Source organism: Nicotiana tabacum, chromosome 4 (genome assembly GCF_000715075.1).
Source record: "Nicotiana tabacum cultivar K326 chromosome 4, ASM71507v2, whole genome shotgun sequence".
NCBI classification, from domain to species: Eukaryota; Viridiplantae; Streptophyta; class Magnoliopsida; order Solanales; family Solanaceae; genus Nicotiana; species Nicotiana tabacum.
In genome coordinates, this window is record NC_134083.1 from 49,084,695 (window position 1) to 49,104,776 (window position 20,082).

At 36.9% G+C, this 20,082-nt stretch overlaps 1 protein-coding gene across 10 annotated transcripts; it reads left to right on the top strand.

The window, feature by feature from the left end:
- The first annotated feature begins 704 nt into the window (after window positions 1-704).
- LOC107767106 (putative cyclic nucleotide-gated ion channel 20, chloroplastic) lies at window positions 705-19,630 on the top strand. 10 transcript variants are annotated; one of them, XR_012708661.1, is made up of 15 exons: window positions 705-886; window positions 2,293-2,812; window positions 3,948-4,139; window positions 5,202-5,300; window positions 5,760-5,897; window positions 6,154-6,402; window positions 6,638-6,898; window positions 13,281-13,426; window positions 13,930-14,007; window positions 14,944-15,073; window positions 15,379-15,625; window positions 17,489-17,651; window positions 18,761-18,884; window positions 19,232-19,340; window positions 19,446-19,630. XR_012708661.1 is itself a non-coding variant. In XM_075251821.1 (14 exons), exons 2-13 carry the CDS (start codon window positions 2,309-2,311, stop codon window positions 18,867-18,869), a joined length of 2,316 nt encoding a protein of 771 aa, XP_075107922.1. In that variant the 5' UTR covers window positions 705-886; window positions 2,293-2,308; the 3' UTR covers window positions 18,870-18,884; window positions 19,232-19,630. The 10 variants fall into 10 exon arrangements, 5 of the variants coding, with proteins under 5 accessions (XP_075107922.1, XP_075107923.1, XP_075107925.1 ...); XR_012708662.1 differs by having other exon boundaries at window positions 19,450-19,630; XR_012708663.1 differs by having other exon boundaries at window positions 18,761-18,868.
- The last annotated feature ends 452 nt before the right edge of the window (window positions 19,631-20,082 follow it).

A 20,082-nucleotide genomic window follows, 5' to 3' on the forward strand; every position in this document is an offset into this window, starting at 1 on the left:
ACATGACCGGTTACGCCTTCGGTAAACTCGAGGGAAAATCTGATGGTTTCGATGGCTAACTTTGACAATGCTTTGGGTTCGATCATAATCATCATGTGCCGATCTTGGCTGATGGTGTTAGACGTCAGATCGATCTTCGAGCTCGACTTTACCCGATCACAGATATTTCGACTCTGGCCTAATCAGGGAGTTCGGAAGCTCGATCAAATATCGAGCTCGGTTTTACCCGTATACAAAGTCCTTTGTATTCTTTTAACTCTTTTATTAGAGTTTTCCTATTTTAGTAGTTCTCATAAGTCAAAATAAAAGTGTAAACATTTAAATTTTCAATTAATTAAAAGATTTAATGTTGATTCCTTTATATAGAAAGTACGTTATATTTGTGCTATTCTTATATAAAATTATCCTTTTTAGTAAAAGCATAAAATTAATGCTGAACAAGAAATACAAACTTAACAAAAGTCGTTGCATAGTGTAACAGTTAGTAATATTTTATTGTAACATTTAGTAATGTCTTATTTAATTTGTAAAAATTTACAAGTTGAGATTTTAATTTAATTGAATGTTAAATATGCCAAATAAGAAATACATAAAAATTTATCAAAAGGACTAAAAAATAAAAAATTTCCCCTATTAATAGAGGGAGCCCAACCGTATTTGGCGTGAATAACGACGGAGTCGTTAAAGACGACCCAAGTAGGAAAGGAAAGACTAATAAATTCAACGCTCTCTTAGTAAGTCTTGTGAAGTCGTCTCTCTTTTTTTCTACCGCTAATCGCTTTGGCTCCTTTTCTTTCGTAATTTGTTAAATCCAAAATTGGCCATTGCTCTTTCTCTGCTACTCCTGTTATTCCCAATGCCAGAATAATTCTGCTGGAATTATCAGGTTCACTTTCTTTCTTTAGTAGAGATAGCTTTTGTATACTTGGTTTTACGTTTCTTTGAGTTTGCTTGCGATTGAATTTTAGTAACCCTTGTTTTACAAGTGAAGTTGAACTGTCGGATTTCTGATATTTTTCAATCTCTTTTCTTTCGAAGTATTACATATAAGTTGGTGATCGTTTTCGTTTTCGATGATCACAAGAACTTTGCCGTCTGTTAGTCAGAGTAGTGTGTGTACTCTGTTGTTCATATGCACCCATAATTCTATGTTTATCCCAATTATTTCATGGCAAAAGCAAAATTTAAGTTATTTCCTGGTTTATTTTATAATCATCAAAGAGCTTTTTTTGTTGAAAGACTCGCATTATTCGCATACAATGCCTATCAAGTATTGCTTCTGTTGTTGCACAAAATTTTGGCATGCATGTCCAGACAAGTAAAATTAGCCTCGGTGAAGCATGTTATTGATCATGAAATTTTTGAGGTATCAGACTATCAGTTGTATAGGAAAACCATTCTTCTTTCCTTAAAATTTCTGTGAGAGCAAAACAGACTTGACATATCTATGTTACAACAACAACAACAACAACAACAACAACAACAACGACTCAGTCCCAAACAAGTTGGGTATCTATCTTACTTATTGAAAAACATTTGACATGAAGATATGATTGGAAGATAATGAGTTTGACAAAATAATTAATTATATCTCTTAATTTAAAAAAAAAACCCTGAAATTCAATGCTCTAGTACCTAGCTATGTGAATATAACATCTACTTCAAGGGGAGTTTATGTTACTTAGCTACTAGACATTCATTTTTTTTGTATTGGAAGGGAAAGCGAACTTAGAGTGGAAGTTCTAAGAAGAGCAGTAACCTATTCCATAATGAGTCTAATTTTATGGTAAAAAAGTTAACTTATGGCAAGTCTTACCTTATCAAAAAAAAGTCAACTTATGGTTTTCTCTTGGTACACGTTTTTCTTTCCTAAAGAAAATTATAATTTCAATGCATTGTTATAGATTCCCAGCAGTGTGGAAGTATTTGAGCAAAAGTATACAGATCTATCTGTCTCAGGAGATGAATGCATGCTCACTTAATCATCTCTGTTACTTATGCAGTTGTCTCAGTATGCTTTTGTCTGAAAACCTTTGTTCACTGTGGATGTTAGTTTTCCAGTTTCCTCCTGCAGTCTTGGAAATCTGCTATTTGCTTTACTAAGTTGCATTAAGTAATCCAGCTTAGTTTAGAATTTTGTTTCGGTACTCGTCAAACTTTTATTTCTTTGTTAGATTTTGTAGTTTCTGTTGACAAAGAGTTGTGAAGTCATTTTGCACCTTTTTTTCTTTAAGCTGTCAAGCTTCGTGACAAAAGAAATTTCATTAAAATGCTGTTGATTTCCTCTTGCAGGTTGAGTATCTGAGGGATGGGGACTTTTGAAAAAGATGAGATGCCGATGTTATCACCATCATTTCCGCAGTCTGATGAAACTGATGGCTTTCAAAATCGACGTTTTACGTACAGGACAAGGAGTGCATCTCTATCAATGCCAACGAGCTCTATGGATTCCTTTGAAAATGATAGTAGTTTTGTAGGCTATACTGGTCCTTTGAGAAGTGAGAGGCGAACGTCATTGGTTCATATGAGCGGGCCATTATATATTAGTCGCAAGCCTGAGAATAGCTTTTGGCCCACTCCCGCTGCAGTAGTGCACAAACCAACTCTGCCTACAACAGAAAAATATCCTTCAATTGGCAGTGCGGAACGAAATGGTTGGCCTAATAATGACTACACTGGAAAAAATGAACATCTATTGAAGTCTGGACAACTGGGTATGTGCAGTGATCCTTACTGCACAACATGCCCAACCTATTACCATTTGAAACCACGGCAAAAATATTCAAAGTCTTCAGATATAATAGATCACAGGGTATTGCACTTTGCTCAAGTTAAATGTATGTCTTCCTAGCTATGTGCTATTATGTGATTTTTTTCAGTGTCTGGATTCTAGCTTTATCTACCATGCACACTATTTTCAAAATGTGCGTTTTGTTTTTCATCTCACATAGTCAGAATTTCAGCTTTGATCACGTACAGAATTGCTTTTTTTTTATTTTATGGGCTTTCATTTTTTGGTAAACTACTTTGCATGGCCAATCAAGTTTCCCTATTTATGCATTCAAGTTAATAATGGTGAATCCATAATGCTCAAACTTTGATGTTATCCTCGGTTATGGTTTTTGCAATTACAAGAGCTTTGTGGTTTCCAGTTCCAATATCAGTGACCTTATCAATGTCTCAAATAAGATTTTTTTTATCTGTATTCAGTGTAAACCATTTGTAAGTTCAATTGTAAGTATCTTTGACCCTTTGTTCACCTATTATCCTTGTGCCTGAATATTTACAGAATTTATTCCCTACGAGTACACGGTGCCTCTTATGTCAATGATAGATAATTATATGTCTGTGATTATTAAAAGATGACAATGATGATTATATCATATGGTTGACTAGCAGTTCCAATACTAAAATACTTTACCCTTCCTCCCATTCTGTCTTTGCTTGTGCTGATTATAGTTCTTTCTGTGCTTAGTGCGAATGTTGAAACATTGAAGATGTTCTAGTACATTTCCCGCAATGGTTCTCAAGGTGTTATAAGAATAACAAGGGATTGTGAAGTCCCCAGAAATAGATGAATAAAAGTATACTGAAGCATAAGATCTTTCGTCAAAAAAGTGGTCTACGCTTCTTCCAATTACGTTTCTATTGTTATGATGAGTCTTGGGTAATAATGGTTGCCTCCTCAAAGTTAGTTGAGGCTCTGAGCAGATGGTGTTCCATGTCATTTCCTGAGAAGGAAATAAAAGAGAGGAATAGAGTAGTTATGTCCTTTCTTCTTCTTCTTCTCTCTTTTTTTTTTTGCTTTTTCTGGATTTGCTTTGTTAGAGGTACTTCAGATGTTGCTCTTAGATACTTTTATCTCATTTCCTATGAATTCCAAAGGATGCACTGGATTTTGAGCTGTCTAACTTCTCTCATTTTTTTGCTCTTATTGTGCTCTACAGTTCCATAATATGCTGTATGGAGATGCAAAAGGATGGGCAAAGAGAACTTGTTCTTTCTTGCATCCATATATTCCTGGTGTCATGAATCCTCATGCGAAGATTGTCCAGAAGTGGAACAAATTTTTTGTCATCTCATGCCTATTTGCAGTATTTATAGATCCCATGTTCTTCTTTTTGCTTTATGTCCAACAGGTATTCTTTTGTAGTTCTATGAAAGTGAAATCACTTTCCCTTCTATTATTTGGTTATATAGGATAAATCATACATAATTTTGTGTAAAATCTGTCACTTACTTTGTGCTACTTAGACGTGGGTACACGCAGTGTATTTCCATACTGCACCTTATTTGACATGCTTTTACCTGGATAAGAAAGAATCAAGTCATTCTGTCTCTCACCCACTAAGTTTTACTACTATCTAAGATGTGCAATTCATTTCTCTCAAAGTAGGAAGTGAATAGGTTGGTGAAGAGATGATAGCTTAATTAAGATAATGAAAGTATGTCCTTCTGAATTTTGGTGAGCATGACAGGCATACACAAATATGTAAAATGATCACTCCATCACCTTGTGCATACTGAAATTAAAGTATCCTTTCTGTATTTTTGCTTTATAGGAGCTTTCCATTCTAGAAACTGTGAAGGAACCAAAGCTCCAATAATTGCCATGCATAATAAAGAACATAACTTTCATGCAATATCAATATTCCCCCCATGGCCCTAGGATGCAGATGACCTATCAATTATAAAGACTACAAAAGGTTTGTGCTGAAATAAATGAACAGTATTTACTAGCTATGTAAGATGGCTTTGTCGTTCCAATACTTAGACAAGATCATGCCGTGGAAAATATAATTCAGTCTAGAGTAGGCCACTCCGAGCTCAAGAACATCGAGCCGCTTTGTTATGCCTGAGATGAATGACCATTATCTCTTCAACTGAAGTTATTCTCGGAGGTTTTATGCTTTCAGGATAAGAGTTTAAACTGTTAAAGCAGGATTCATATGCTTTTGTAGGCATGTTGTGATCTTGAGACCTTCCACTCCTTTAAATTTTTGTTCATACAAGACATTCCTTTCTTTCTATGGATCTTGAATCTAAAATATTTTTTGTTATTAGGTATTTACATGGAAATTTACATTCTATCTTGCTCATTGGAATTTTTCCGTAGTGCCAGAATCTTCTATTTATGGTAAACAAGGTTTACAATTGAATAAGTTTTCTCTAAAAGATTAATTTTCTTGTTTTGTTTCTAGGGGAACAAATGTATAGTGCTAAATTGGCCCATGACAACAACTATTGTGATTTTGAGGAGCATCACTGATATCGTTTACTTAATTCACATCCTTCTTCAGGTGACAGTTCCCACTTCTCTCTGCAGAATCCTCTTTTCTTTCTGATTAGCAACAGCAATTTACCTGTGCAATATTCTTTGTGCACCATTTGAGCTGTCATCTGGTGCTTTTCTTTTCCTAGTCACCTGTCAGCATAACTGGCTTTTTGGTTGGTTATTTCTTGGTTGGTTTTATAATATATATACTGTCTCTCCAGAATGATACTTCTAGATTGACATTTTTATTCTTCTGCAGATTAAAGTTAAAACTAAAAATATTTATTGGCAACTCAACTGCATCCAGTTTAATGCTTAGTTAATTCAATGAGCCAACCAAAGAGTTAATAGATTTTCAAAAGCTGGTTGACCTTATTCTCGTACTCCCACTTTCCTGCATAGAGACAAGTGAGAGACACTTACTTTTGTTCATCTTGTCTATTATTTCAATAATGTGTGCGTACGTGATGCCAACCTTATGCAGTTCCGCTTAGCTTATGTTGCTCCTGAATCTAGGGTGGTAGGAGCAGGTGACCTGGTTGACAACCCTAAAAAGATTGCTATAAATTATCTTTCTGGATACTTTGTCCTTGACTTCTTCGTCGTACTACCACTTCCTCAGGTAAATGTGCCTTCCTTCTCTTCTGTTTCTCTAACCTACATTTCTGTGTACTCCATAATTCAGATACACTAGGACTCAATACTGATAGAATTAGCAACGGCACCCACTTTTTAACTGGCTGTAGTAGGACAACCTTATGTTGATTTTATCGTACCCAACCTGTAGGAGTTAAGTTTTTAGTAATGCTAATTCCCTTGTTGCCTTCTCTGGCACTTCTTGGTTTTGGAGGTATAATTAATATTTTTGCTATGTGCAGATCATCATATTATTGGTTTTGCCCAAGTCTATTGGATCATCTGGGGCAAATTACGCGAAGAATCTATTGAGGGCAGCTATACTACTCCAGTACATTCCTAGGTTGTACAGGTTTTTGCCTTTGCTAGCTGGCCAGTCTCCAAGTGGTTTTATATTTGAGTCGGCATGGGCAAATTTTGTTATAAATCTTCTCACTTTTGTTCTATCGAGCCATGTGGTGGGATCATGCTGGTATCTTTTTGGTTTACAGGTGAATACTTGTTCTTCACCGTGCTTAGTTGTTCTGTTCCTTACTTAAATTTAATTATGTCTTTTGTTGATGATATAGCCATTACTTTTACTTCTTAGTACACTTCTGAGGGTAGAGGGGTTTGCGGGAATGCGTGAAACAAATATGTTGAAAATTTTTAAGTGCTTTCTACCAGCCGCCTTGTCCTTGTTTCCAAGATCATACTCGGATTTAACTTTTTTCCTTCCATCTCTAGAGGGTGAATCAATGCCTTCGAGATGCTTGTCGTAGCTCAAACATAGCAAGGTGTACGGAATTCATAGACTGTGGTCATGGCACCGATTACAGAAAGTTTCGGTCGGATACAACATGGGGCCAGTGGAAGAACAATTCTGATGCAGCTGCTTGTTTTACTAATGGTGGTTTTGACTATGGAATCTATGAACAAGCTGTTAATCTAACAGCCGAAGGGAGTGTTGTCACAAGATATGTGTACTCATTGTTTTGGGGCTTCCAGGTATCTTATCCCAGCATTCATGATTGTGAGTGTACGATTTGTATTAAAAAATGAAATTTGTATCACATGCTCTAGTGGATGTTGTTAAGTAGTTAGTCATGTATAGTGTCCCATATCGGGAAGTAGATACCTATTATTATGTAATTACCCTATATAAATAGGGCGTTGTACAACATCTAATATCAATAATATATTTCTTTCTCACATGGTATCAGAGCAATTGTGAGATATTTATCGCTGTGCATAAATTCCAGCGATTCCGGGAAGGAAAAAAAACAGCCTTTTTTCTGGCAAATCAGGACCGTCCGCAGAAAAAAGTTCATATCCGTCGGTGTTGTGCAAAAACCAACACCACCACGAGGTAGATCAGCTTCCGGCGACCAACACGTAAACATTTCTCAGACAGACCTCCTCCCACGCGCCCTCACGCGCCGCCGGAAGAATATTTTCCAACGAGACTCCGACTTCAGGCGCCGGCGCGTGAGGCTTCTTCCGGCCATTTTTTGGCCGAGCTTCTTCAGGACAGCCTGTTCGCACAGCAATTTCGAGTCCACCAGTACTGTTTCCGACAGATTCCGACAACTTTGAAATTTTCCGGCTAGCTACGGTGTTTTCTGGTGAACAGTAACAGCGAAACAGTGAAAGTGAACAGTAGTTTCTCTTACATTTTGGGAGTTAGCTAGGCCTCATGGAGGTTGTTAGAATTTTGGTAGTAACAAAATTGGAACCGACACTTTGAAAGGTTGGATGGTTTCTTTAGCGCATTATATTGAGTTCCTTCAGTACAAAGCATGTAAGCAGACATCTTCTGAGATAGTTTCTGTTGTTCAAACTGGTAATAGCGTGACTTGTGTCTCCCAATCTTCATCCTCCGAGTCGTGGGTCATTGATTCAGGTGCATCTGATCATATTTCTTTCTTAAACCATGGCAACTGCAATAGATCAAGCAAGTCCACTTCCTTCCTTACCTTTAGATTCAGTTCTTTATGTTCCCAGTAGTCCTTTTAATATCATAGCCGTTCGTCGCTTAGCCAAATCACTTAAATACGCTGTTTTATTTCTTGATGACCTTGTTTTTATACAGGAACACAGTACGGGGCGGATCATTGGTACTAGGCGTGAATCAAATGGACTTTATTACCTTATCCTTGCTAAATCACATGGACTCACATCTTGTCTTCCTTAAACAACTTGTCCTGTTACTGATTCACCAGATTTATTACATAAACGGTTGGGACATCCCAGTTTGTCAAAACTTCTGAAAATGGTACCTGTTTTATCTCACTTATCTACTCTAGAGTGTGAGTCATGTCAGCTCGTTAAGCATACTCGCTCCCATTTCCTTCGGCGTCTTGATAATCGAGCAGAGTCACCTATTACTTTAGTCCATTCAGACGTTTGGGTCCTAGTCGGGTCAGTTTTACCTTGGGATTCTGCTGCTTTGTCAGTTTCATTGATGATTATTCCAGGTGCACTTGGATAGTTTTGATGAAAAATCGATCTGAGTTGTTTTCTATTTTTCAGACCTTCCACACTGAAATTCAAAATGAATTTGGGGTTTCTATCCGCACATTTCGTAGTGATAATTCCCTAGAGTATTTGTCTTCCCCATTTCAGCAGTTTATGAACTCTCGTGAGATTATTCATCAAACATCTTATACCTACACATCTCAACAAAATGGGGTAGCTGAAAGAAAGAATAGACATCTTATTGAAACTGCTCGTACCCTACTCATGCAATCTCATATTTCGTTGCGTTTTTGGGGGATGCAGTTCTTACATCTTGCTATCTTATTAATCGTATGCCATCTTCAGCTATCTAGAATCAAGTTTCATTCTCTGTCCTGTTTCCTACTTACCTTTGTTCTCTCTTCCACCCCGTGTCTTTGGAAGCACGTGTTTTGTTCATAACCTTACTCCAGGAAAAGATAAGTTAGCCCCTCGTGCTCTTAAGTGCGTATTTCTGGGTTACTCGAGAATGCAAAAGGGGTATCGATGCTATTCTCCTGACCTCCAACGGTACCTTATGTTCGCTGATGTTACATTCTTTGAAACCCAATCATACTTCACAGGTCCAGGCAATCACTTAGATATTTCTGAGGTGCTACCAGTTTCATCTTTTGGAGATTCAGTCGCTATCTCCCATTCATCTTCCACTACAACTCCAGCTCCACCATCTACAGCTCCAGTTGCAGCTCCGCCACCTATAGCTCCAGTTCCACCACCTAGTCCAGTTCAACCTTCTGCAGCTCCACCACTCTTGACTTATCATCGCCGTCCACGACCAGCATCAGGCCCAGGTGATTCACGTCCTGCATCAAATTCTGCACCTACTGCGGACTTGTCTCCTGTTAGTCAACTAATTGCACTCCGCAAAGGTGTACGATGCACACTTAATACTAATCCTCATTATGTCGGTTTAAGTTATCATCGTCTATCATCACCTCATTATGTTTTTATATCATCTTTGTCCATTATTTCTATCCCTAAGTCTACATATGAGGCACTATCTCATTCAGGATGGCGACATGCTATGATTGACGAGATGTCTGCTTTACATGCGAGTGACACTTGGGAGCTTGTTCCTCTTCCTTCAGGTAAGTCTATTGTTGGTTGTCGTTGGGTTTATGCAGTCAAAGTCGGCCCGGATGGCCAGGTTGATCGGCTTAAGGCTCGTCTTGTTGCAAAAAGATACACTAAGTTTTTTGGGCTTGATTATAGTGACACTTTCTCTCACGTGGCTAAAGTAGCATCTGTTCGTCTTTTTTTGTCCATGGCTGCCATACGTAATTGGCCTCTTTATCAGTTAGACATTAAGAATGCTTTTCTCCACGGTGATCTTGAGGAAGAAGTTTATATGGAGCAACCACCTGGTTTTGTTGCTCAGGGGGAGTCTAGTGGTCTTGTATGCCGATTGCGCAGGTCACTATATGGTTTGAAACAGTCCTCTCGAGCTTGATTTGGTAAGTTCAGCACAACTATTCAGGAGTTCAGCATGACTCATAATGAAGCTGATCACTCTTTGTTTTATCGGCATTTTGCTCCTAATCTGTGTATTTATCTGGTGGTTTATGTTGATGATATTGTTATTACTGGCAATGATCAATATGGTATTACTAATCTGAAATATTATCTTTTTCAGCACTTCCAGACTAAGGATCTGGGTGATTGAAGCATTTTCTAGGTATTGAGGTCGCTCAGTCTAGCTCAGGTATTGTTATTTCACAGCAGAAGTATGACTTATACATTCTTTAGGAGACTAGAATGATGGGCTGCAGACCTGTTGACACTCTTATGGATCCGAATGCTAAGCAATTGACATTTATTTTCCGGTGAGTGTTGTAAGTCAGTTTATGGATTCTCCCTGTGATAATCACTAGGATGCAGTTGTACGCATTTTTCGGTATATAAAGTCAGCTCCAGACAAAGGATTACTATTCGAGAATCGAGGTCACGAGCAGATTGTTGGGTACACAGATGCTGATTGGGCATGATCACCTTCTGATAGACGTTATACGACTGAATATTGTGTTCTAGTAGGAGGTAATTTGGTCTCTTGGAAGAGCAAGAAACAGAATGTAGTTGCTCGATCTAGCGCCGAAACCGAATATCGGGCCATGGCTATGGCAACGTGTGAGCTAGCTTAGGTCAAGCAGTTGCTCAAGGAGTTGAAGTTCGGAGAAATCAACAAGATGGAACTGGTGTGTGATAATCAAGCTGCTTTTCATATTGCGTCAAATTCGGTATTTCATGAGAGGACTAAACACATTGAAATCGACTGTCACTTTGTCAAAGTAAAGATACTCTCTAGGAGATATTGTTACAAAACTTGTGAAGTCGAATGATCAGCTAGCTGATATTTTCACTAAGTCTCTTACTGGTTCTCGTATTGGTTACATCTATAACAAGCTCGGTACAAATGATTTATATGCACTGGCTTGAGGGGGAGTGTTAAGTAGTTAGTCATTTATCGTGTCCCACATCGGGAAGTAGATACCTATTATTGTGTAATCGCTGTATATAAATAAGGCGTTGTGCAACACTTTAGATAATCAATAATATTTTCTCCCGTGTGAGAAACACAGATGTGATAGGTGCAGAGCTCTTGATATTTTTGTATAACTTCAAATTTATGTAAGAGTACTTCTTTATAAAGAATTATTAACTTTTTTCTGGAGTGCTTTCAATTGACTTTTGTGTTCCCAAACATTTTGGTCGAGTACTATGGCAGGCAAAAGCTTTATTGTTTTGTAGGAAATTCCCAATTTTAGATCCACATTGCGTGATAAGTTGTTCAGATATTGTCATACCTTTTCCCTATGTTTAGAAACTAGGGCGAGGGAGGCAGAGAACAGAAATTACAAGTAGGAAAAGTAGCACGGTCTTCCTCTGCTGGGATGTACAATTAAACTTAAATTGGGGTTATCTACCAAAAACTACGTTAGATCTGTTTTTGAATGTCTTCAAGATGGACTTAATTTTACCAAAGATGATGAGAACGTGAACTCACAACCATTTACGTAGTGGAGAGATCATTTCTTATTTTGTGCAAGAGAAACCACAGAAATTATTAGACCCCAAAAAGAAGTTATAGCTCTCTTTCCACTTTGCTTCCTCAAACCAAACAAGGGATCGAAAATTACCTTCCTTTTTTTATCATTCCCTAGCTTCCAGACGTAGGACTAGGAGTCGAACTAATATGATTAGTATTCGGAATTCTATTTCATACGTGGTTTTGGTTTCATTATGCTAGTTTTTTTTTTTTTTTACATCTTTTGTAAACTTTTTGTCTTTGAGGAGCTGGATATCTTAATTTTACTTCTTGACTTTGAAACTGATGTGCGTAATATTGAACCATTATACTTTTATCTCATATGCAACCTAGGTTCTCTAGTTTCTTCTTCGTGTCTGTAGAAGGAATCCTAGTTTCATCATGCATTTTGGATATACTTTTGGTCGCTTTTTTGTTGGATGTAAGAAAAGTTCACCAAAGGGAATCTGATACCCAGGCTGAAGAACAATTTGATGAAGTGAAATTCTGTAGCTCCAAGTCGTGCAAGTTTTGATAAAGTTTTCTCTCAAGCCAAAAGACAACTAGCTCTTCTTTTTCTGTGTTTCTCATGCCCAAAAAAACGCCCTGATGGTTTGATGTGATCTGAGCACTTTAGCAGCTCACAGAATCCCACGAGAATTAGGTTATATATGCTATCAAAGCAATCTTGTAATATGCGTTATTTGAGAGATCGATTTGGTTGTGAATAGGTGGATCTACAACAAGTCAAATAATTTTCTCACACTTGAGGTGGAAATGAGTCAGGGTTAAGAAGTTTATCAATGAGAAATGATGTTATGAAATTTATTTGACCTAATGCTCAAATCTTAGGTTAACAAGCATAAACTGCACATATTTATTTCTCTAAAGTAAGATTGTTATTTTTAGATACAATTGGCAACTATGAATTTTCTAAGCATATAAGTTCTCCTTAGGTCAATATATATCCTTAGATTCTTCACTATGCAAGTACCATGGCACTAGCTTTCATAAAGTGGTACCCTTCCTAAATATGCGATGTCTGTCTTCATTGAATTGCATATTCTAGGTAATCTTGGTTCAAAGACACCCTTTCGGTTTAGATCTTAAAACAAAATTCAGCTAAAATGTCAATGGAATCATTAAGAGATTGAATCCTTCTTTTGATTGAGAACAAACTCGCAAGCCGGTGAAGATCTGGCTTCAACAGGACTACATCAAATATGGTTTAGGCCCTCACCACTAAATGGAGAAGCTAGAATAGGAAGCTTGGTTCTCGGATGTTCCTCCATATTCTTCTCTTTTCTCCCTTGAATCCTCTAAAAACTGGTGTTCTCTTTTCCATTTCCATGTTCCTCAAGGGGGCCGAAAGTTCCCGAGAAATCTGAGGATCTTATATCATTGAAGTTGACAAAGTTGGTGCAAGTTGCAGAACTGCCTGGTGACTTTATTCTGCTTTGGCGCTGATACAGGGTCATTGAAGTGCTGCGATAATTCTCAGTTCTGTAGTGCTGAAGATAATACTTGTTTCTTGCTAGTTTCTTCCAACGCCACAGCAGCTAATCTTGTAGCTCCACGGCAGTGTGCTCTTCTGCTTCTACTCTTCTTTTTCACTCAATCTTGCTACCTTTCTTCTTTCCTCCATAATTAATATTATTGAGTAATGATTATCACAAACATTAGAAACCTAACTTTGATTGAGCATATCTTGGCACAATAATATCAATACGATTTCATCCTATCCTGACACAAACCAGGAGTTTTAGACATTGCATTCATGAAGTTACTTGTGTCATTTAATGTGGAAATTGTACTTCTGACCCATGTTTTTTAAATGGTGTATTTGCAAAGCAAATTAGTACACTAGCTGGCAATCAAATCCCGAGTTATTTTGTGTGGGAAGTTATTTTCACAATGGCTATCATCGGAATGGGACTCCTACTTTTTGCCCTCCTGATTGGAAATATGCAAAACTTTTTGCAGTCTCTAGATCGCAGGTAATTTTTTATTTTTACTATGCTAACTGAACTAGTTCAGTATTTGTGTATGCCAAGGAGGCCTATTTTTAAAGTAACATACTTGATGCTTGTGGATAATCATGATTGTTATGCTATTTTTAGTCTATTCAGGGACCGCTAACAGTTAACTGAAGAGATTTATTGTGTGGGAGAGTTACTATAATATTCTGCAAACAAGAGTTATACATAAGTATCTTGTAACTATTTCTCTCAACTGAACATGAAGCCATTGCCTCTTCTCAAGAAAAAGATTAGTTATGTGTAGGAAATTTGAAAAGTGAAATACCACCTGGAGGAATATTTTTGTATGACAAAACTATTTGGTCGAGTAGAAATTTTGGGACATTGTTAACCAGTCTTATTGTATAACATGATAAATGTTCTCTTACTTGGATGTAATTGTTCGATTCTTATTATCTCTTTGCGTTGATTGTGCACCACCTTTTGTGCAACTGTCGATAAGTATTATGTTTTCTCTGCAGGAGGTTAGAAATGTCTCTGAGACGTCGTGACGTTGAACAATGGATGAGCCATAGGCGCTTGCCAGAAGAACTGAGAAGGTAGCCTTTAATGCTCTTTTTCCTTGACATCTAACTCTAGACTCTGCAGTTTTTCTTCTCCTTAATATACTGGTATAGAGTGAGGGTATCCCTGGATTGAGTGCACACCTGATCTGCTATTCATCATCATATCTCGCATGTAACTCTGGACCCCAGTTGAAGCTTGAAATTTTTGCTAGATGGAACTGTGTTTCTCGACTTTGCATTCCACAGACTAGGATATCACAGTTTAGGAATTATTAAGATTCTATTTATATTTAGCTCAATGTGGCCTTAAGTCCTGTATGTTTAGTTATGTGGGATGCAAGTACAGAGGAAGCTCAAATTAAGTATATTTCTGATTGATTGTTTGGATGCAAATTTTAGTTTTATGAGATGTTACCTGGTTATTAGTTGTCTATATTTAACCAAGTTTATAGTCCTGAATAGTCCTGACTAATTTTTAGTTGTATCCTTTGGCAGTCACTCTTGCAAGTGGGTACCTAAATATTCTCTATTATTTGTTTAATTTAATTAGAGTGATTTGAGAGTTGACATTTAAAGATCTTGATATCCTTGTGAGGGTTAAGGACTTAAAAATTCCTTCCCCAGTTTATTTTGAATTGCCCTTGCACACTTGTCTTGTTTTCCTTCGATTGTCCCGCATCATAAGTGTTACACACCCATTGGAGTTCTCTATAATGTTATGTAACTCCAACTGTAATGCTAGGGCGATATCCTAAATGGACCACAGTGAAACTTCCTTTATATTGTTCTAGAAATATGGACGAGTCTGTCATGGTATTTCTTTTATTCAGGCAAATTAAAGCACCAGTAGTTTGATCAATATTAATCCAAAATGATAAACTACCATGTGTCTTAGAAATGAGCTTTTAGTGAATCCATTCCCATTACTTGCTACAAGAAAACCTAAAAGCATGATCGTCTCCCCTGTAGGAGAGTTCGGGAGGCAGAGAGATATAATTGGGCAGCTACCAGAGGGGTCAATGAAGAAATGCTACTAGAGAATCTTCCTGAAGACCTTCTAAGAGATATACGGAGACATCTTTTTAACTTCATCAAAAAGGTGAATTCCAGCTGCATTATCATTTGGATCATTCATCTTCTCTTTATTCTGTTATTCGTCATGCTTTTCATAGACAAGCTCACTTGCAGTACATATATTGTGATTGGAACCATTGAGTTTAGCCAATCAAGGTCTGGATTCTGAAACATGTCATTTTTGTGTGAATTTTAGTTTAACCAGATTAATAGGAAAAAGGGGGCTTTCCTGGTTTGGGTTAGATTTAAGCTGTTTGCTTTTCTCAATGGCTCTTTATATTGAATGTATAATTTTTCATCATGACATCATATTATGTTATTGATTTTCAGGTTCGGATATTTGCACTTCTAGATGAACCCATCATAGATGCCATCTGTGAGAGGTTAAGACAGAAAACATACATAGCAGGAAGCAAAGTTTTATACCGTGGTGGTCTGGTTGACAAAATGGTTTTCATAATCCGGGGTAAGATGGAAAGTATTGGAGAAGATGGAAATGTGGCCTCCTTGTCTGAAGGGGATGCCTGCGGGGAAGAACTCCTCACATGGTGCCTTGAGCACTCTTCGATAAACAGAGGTGATTATAGATCTCTTGAAGATTGTCTTGTGAGTGCACCGTTGGCATATATGCATGATATAATGTTAGCTCTTTTTGTTTTTTGGTTATAAAATCGATTCATCAGCTTCGCTTGAACTCCACCATTTCTTGTTATCCAAATAGGTACTCTCCATATTATTCAAATTATCACTGTACGCTCCTTTGACTCAGCTACCTTTTCTCCTCTTGAGGCTCAGCTACCCCTTTTTCCCCCTCAAGGCGAATAAGGCGCAAAATTTGAAAAAGAAATATAAAAGATATGCTTGTCTATGCATGGATGAGTTAAACATGAAATAACCCCTACAAAGAGATGATGAATGGGGGAAAAGTGAAATGTACAAAAGGATGAAGGTATTATGTCAGGTAAATGCAGGCTAGACCTATGGAACAGGTCTGGAAGCTGTGATGAGTGAACTTAGTATCAAGGAAGTATTGACAGAATTCTTATCTATTGACAATTATGGCTGAAATATTGCATCTTTTTCCCAGTAGAAGATTAACCTCTCAAGGTATGAATGGAAGTGTGGACCTACTTTAAGTTCTAGCATCCAAATTACCATTTAGCTGCAGTCCTACTCAAATGTTAGATTGTAGTATGGGTGACCAAGCAAGAGGTTTTTCATTGATTCAAAGCTGGTAATTATCAAGACTGAAAAATATCCAGCTCTAATGTGTGCATTCAAAATCTAGAGCACCCTATTGGCCAACTGAATGCAGATTTTAGTGCCAAATTCAACATTTTTTCTGTGCTGAGTCAACCAACATTCTTAGCACAAGTGTTCATCTGTGAGTATTCTAGATCCATATGAAGCACTAAGTTAAACCAGTAACCGGGCTCTTTACCAGGAATTTGGAGTGATGATTGCACTAGAAACTTGTCATATTAAGTATTAGTTATGTGTAGTCCCACATTGGAATGGGAGTAATATGTACTTTGTAGACTATAGCTATAAACAGGACCTCTTGTATTATATTGAGTATCTAATATCTATAATATATTTTCTCCCCTGCTTTCTCACATTAAGTTTGCTGTTGCATGCAACAAGCCCTTATGAGAAGCTTGTTCTGTGCCCCAAGTCTTTAGTTCCATTTCTCTGTGCATGTGATAATCAATTACAGTCAAAATTTGGCTGCTGAAGAACTTGTGTCGTGCAGAACTTCTGCATATTTTCCTTCCTTGGTGAACAGTTCTTATTTTGATCTTATACTAGGACAAATGTGTAGAAAATTAAGGACAAATGTGTAGAAAATTCAAGTCTACAGCACACTAGGTATAATGCAAACTTCCCTGGATTAGTGTCTCTCTTGTCTTGTTCTTGATATGAAGCCGATATACAAACTAGAAAATCAAGTGGTTCCCCCCTTCTTTTCCATTTATCATTTGGTAGTGTAAAATCATAAATGGTTCACCAAGGCTAGCCCTCTTACAATATAGACTAAATAAACTGGGAATGTCAAAAGCTGGATTGTATTGAAAACTTTGGTGTTGAGAGATGGCCATTCAGTGATCATAAGGATGTCAGGGCCAATTAGAAGTTGGATTTGAATCTACATTTTGATGGTTTTCAGATAAATATTTGCTTTGAACTTTCAATCAGTCTAATCACAGAGGTGACTTCCCCGTTTAATGAAGTGTACACAACTTAGTGAAGATAATTGAAAACCATATGATTGGCAGTTAAAACTTTGGCTGCCTTTAGTCTTCCTGGTTATCAGATGGCTTATCTAAAACTTCGATAAGCTCTGAATGATTTTCCGATTTAGGAAGAGATGAAGTTCTGAGTGTGAAATACATATTGTGATGAATATTTCCTAACATCGCTTTTCCTTTTGTTCTTTCAGATGGGAAAAAGATCAGAATTCCAGGACATAGATTACTGAGCAATAGACTTGTTAGGTGCCTAACAAATGTTGAAGCATTTATATTGCGAGCTGCAGATCTTGAAGAAGTCACTAATCTTTTCGCAAGATTCTTGAGGAGTCCACGTGTTCAAGGTGCCATAAGGTAATTTAATTTTATAGCTACTGAATCTCCAATGGATTTTTTTTAAGACTTGAAGCATGATGATAAACAAAATAACGTGGCATTGATTTTCATGACTCTTACTTGTAATGTCAGATCTGTAGAGTAGCCATACAGAATATGAGAAGTTCAACTAGAAGGGCCTCTCTGGACATGATGACAGATTTACATGTTTATTATTTTAGAGTTGGGTGGTAACGGTGGCGGAACTAGGTAGTGTCAAGGGGGTTCCCTTCATCGGAAATTACACTGTGCGAATAGAGTAAAAATTATCTTTTTTTTGTTATTTGTGAGCTGTTGAATCCCCTTGACAAAAAAGAAAAGTTCAAATATAGTAGTACAGGGGGTTCAAAATTGCTTTAGGTCATAGGCTCAAGTTCCAATTGTGACATCCTAGAATTTATTTGAATCCCATTGTATAAATTTCTGGTTCCGCCACTAGGTGGTAGCTCCAAATCATTGGGCCTTTACTCAAGTAATATCACTAAGTAAAACCCATTCAGGTTTCTTTCTATACTTTCATTCCTAACCACCAGCAAAACTATAATCTATATCATTCTGCAGAATTAGAGAAAAACAATAGTTTAGCATATATACTTGTAGTGCACTCTTCAACTCGAGGAAGTTTATCATCTTATTTGTTCAAAAAAAAATTGTGGAATGTTATGTTGTCTTTAAACTATCTCTTTGGGCAATCCAGAATGTTATGCTTCTGCGCCTCTTCTTCCTCACAGCCGAATGCCCCTTTTCCCTCATTCCTTGTCTCTTTGTTTTTGCTCCCCATTTCCCTTTTTTTGACATATCATTGGCTTGAAGCTGTTATCTTCATGGACTTTAGTACTTCTTTTTCGCTCTCTTATCTTCTCATCTTTTGCTTCGACGGATGTTTTATGCAACCGGGGGATGTGTGTGTGTGGGGGGGGATTGGGTAGTACAATGAACTTTTCTGGTATCATAGCTGAATAGGATGGAACCTTATGTGCTAATTAAAAAAAGGAAAAATACTTATGATATCTAGAGGTTTGCTTTCTTCTTGTTTCAATCTCTATTTTGTCACCATGGGAACTATTTAATAGCTGATAATCTTTAAGGTATGAATCGCCATATTGGCGAGGGCTAGCAGCAAGGCGGATACAAGTTGCCTGGAGATACAGGAAGAAACGACAAAGCAGATCGGACTCTTCCAGCCCCCAACACTAGTATCATTCTTACACTGTACTATTTCACAGTAATTCATTAGTTCTTCTGAAATACATTTAAATATTTATTTTAGTCTGTGTATCTATTTCTATTTTTTGTATATAGTACAGAATATAGTAGTGGTTGTCAATCAGAACTCGGACTGAAATTTTGTATTGAAATAATCCATAGATTAACCCCAGATGATCAGTTGATAATATTTAAAGATGATCTTGATGAAAAAAAATATTATTAACCTATTTTCGTTAATGGCTAATATATATGTGTCAAGATGGATAATATGATGTAATGATGTATGAAAAAATTAAATTGACCAACAGAAATGCATAACTTTCTTCTATGTTTTCTGGACCTAATTTTAGGAAATGGTTCAAGTAGACAAGTTTCAGCTGTTTGGTCATCAATTCAGTGCAGTTGGCTATAATACACTTCCCTTTTTTGGCACGACAGCTCAACTGTAGACCAATAAAGGTAATGCACGAGTAGTTAATTTCTGAACAAAGTACTACATAGACAAGTTTTATCTCTATTATTGTTTTAGTCTAAGTAGTTGACAATAAAAATGGTAATTAAAAGACAGGTGAGAACGTCCCCATATTTATGGACTGGTGGCGCTGAACTATCGGTACAAAGTTATTTTCGGCAGAATATATGGTGTAGGAGAGAGTTTTTCAGACTTAAAACATTAAACCATTTCATTTTAAGCAATTTGATGTACCACTGGTTTTCTTCATTTAATTTCTGACGTTTTCTTCTATCAATCCAAGCGTTTGTGATACGATGGTAAAAGCATGAGATATATACTTGTAGAAAATGAGGGTAATTAAAGGCAAAAAAGTAATTACCCGTAAACATAACATGTTTTATCTTAATTCCTCTATCCTATATTGCTACGGAGTATTTAGAATTGTAGAATTAAATCTCATGCATGCCTTGTGCTATCTTTTTCCATCCTTTTGATTTTTTATGCTCCTTATGTACTGAATATCCCAACAATTATATACCTGATAATTCGATCAATCTCCATTTTCTTGAGATTTTAGAATTGTTTAGTTTACTGAAAAAAAATGTCAATATTAAAGTAGAGAATGAAGTATGGTTAAAAATATGTCAAATAAAATAGTATTATCCTATCGCATAACCTTAACCAGTGGCGGATATAAGATTTTCACCAAGATGATTAAAAAAAAAGGTATACACATGTAAAGAAGCC

Bases quoted from the DNA above. Each gene is read 5' to 3' on its own strand.
- LOC107767106 (XM_075251821.1), top strand. From the start codon at position 2,309: ATGGGGACTTTTGAAAAAGATGAGATGCCGATGTTATCACCATCATTT. The intron at 5,898-6,153 runs GTAAATGTGCCT...TGCTATGTGCAG, and splicing joins TCGTACTACCACTTCCTCAG to ATCATCATATTATTGGTTTT. The intron at 14,008-14,943 runs GTAGCCTTTAAT...TCTCCCCTGTAG, and splicing joins TTGCCAGAAGAACTGAGAAG to GAGAGTTCGGGAGGCAGAGA.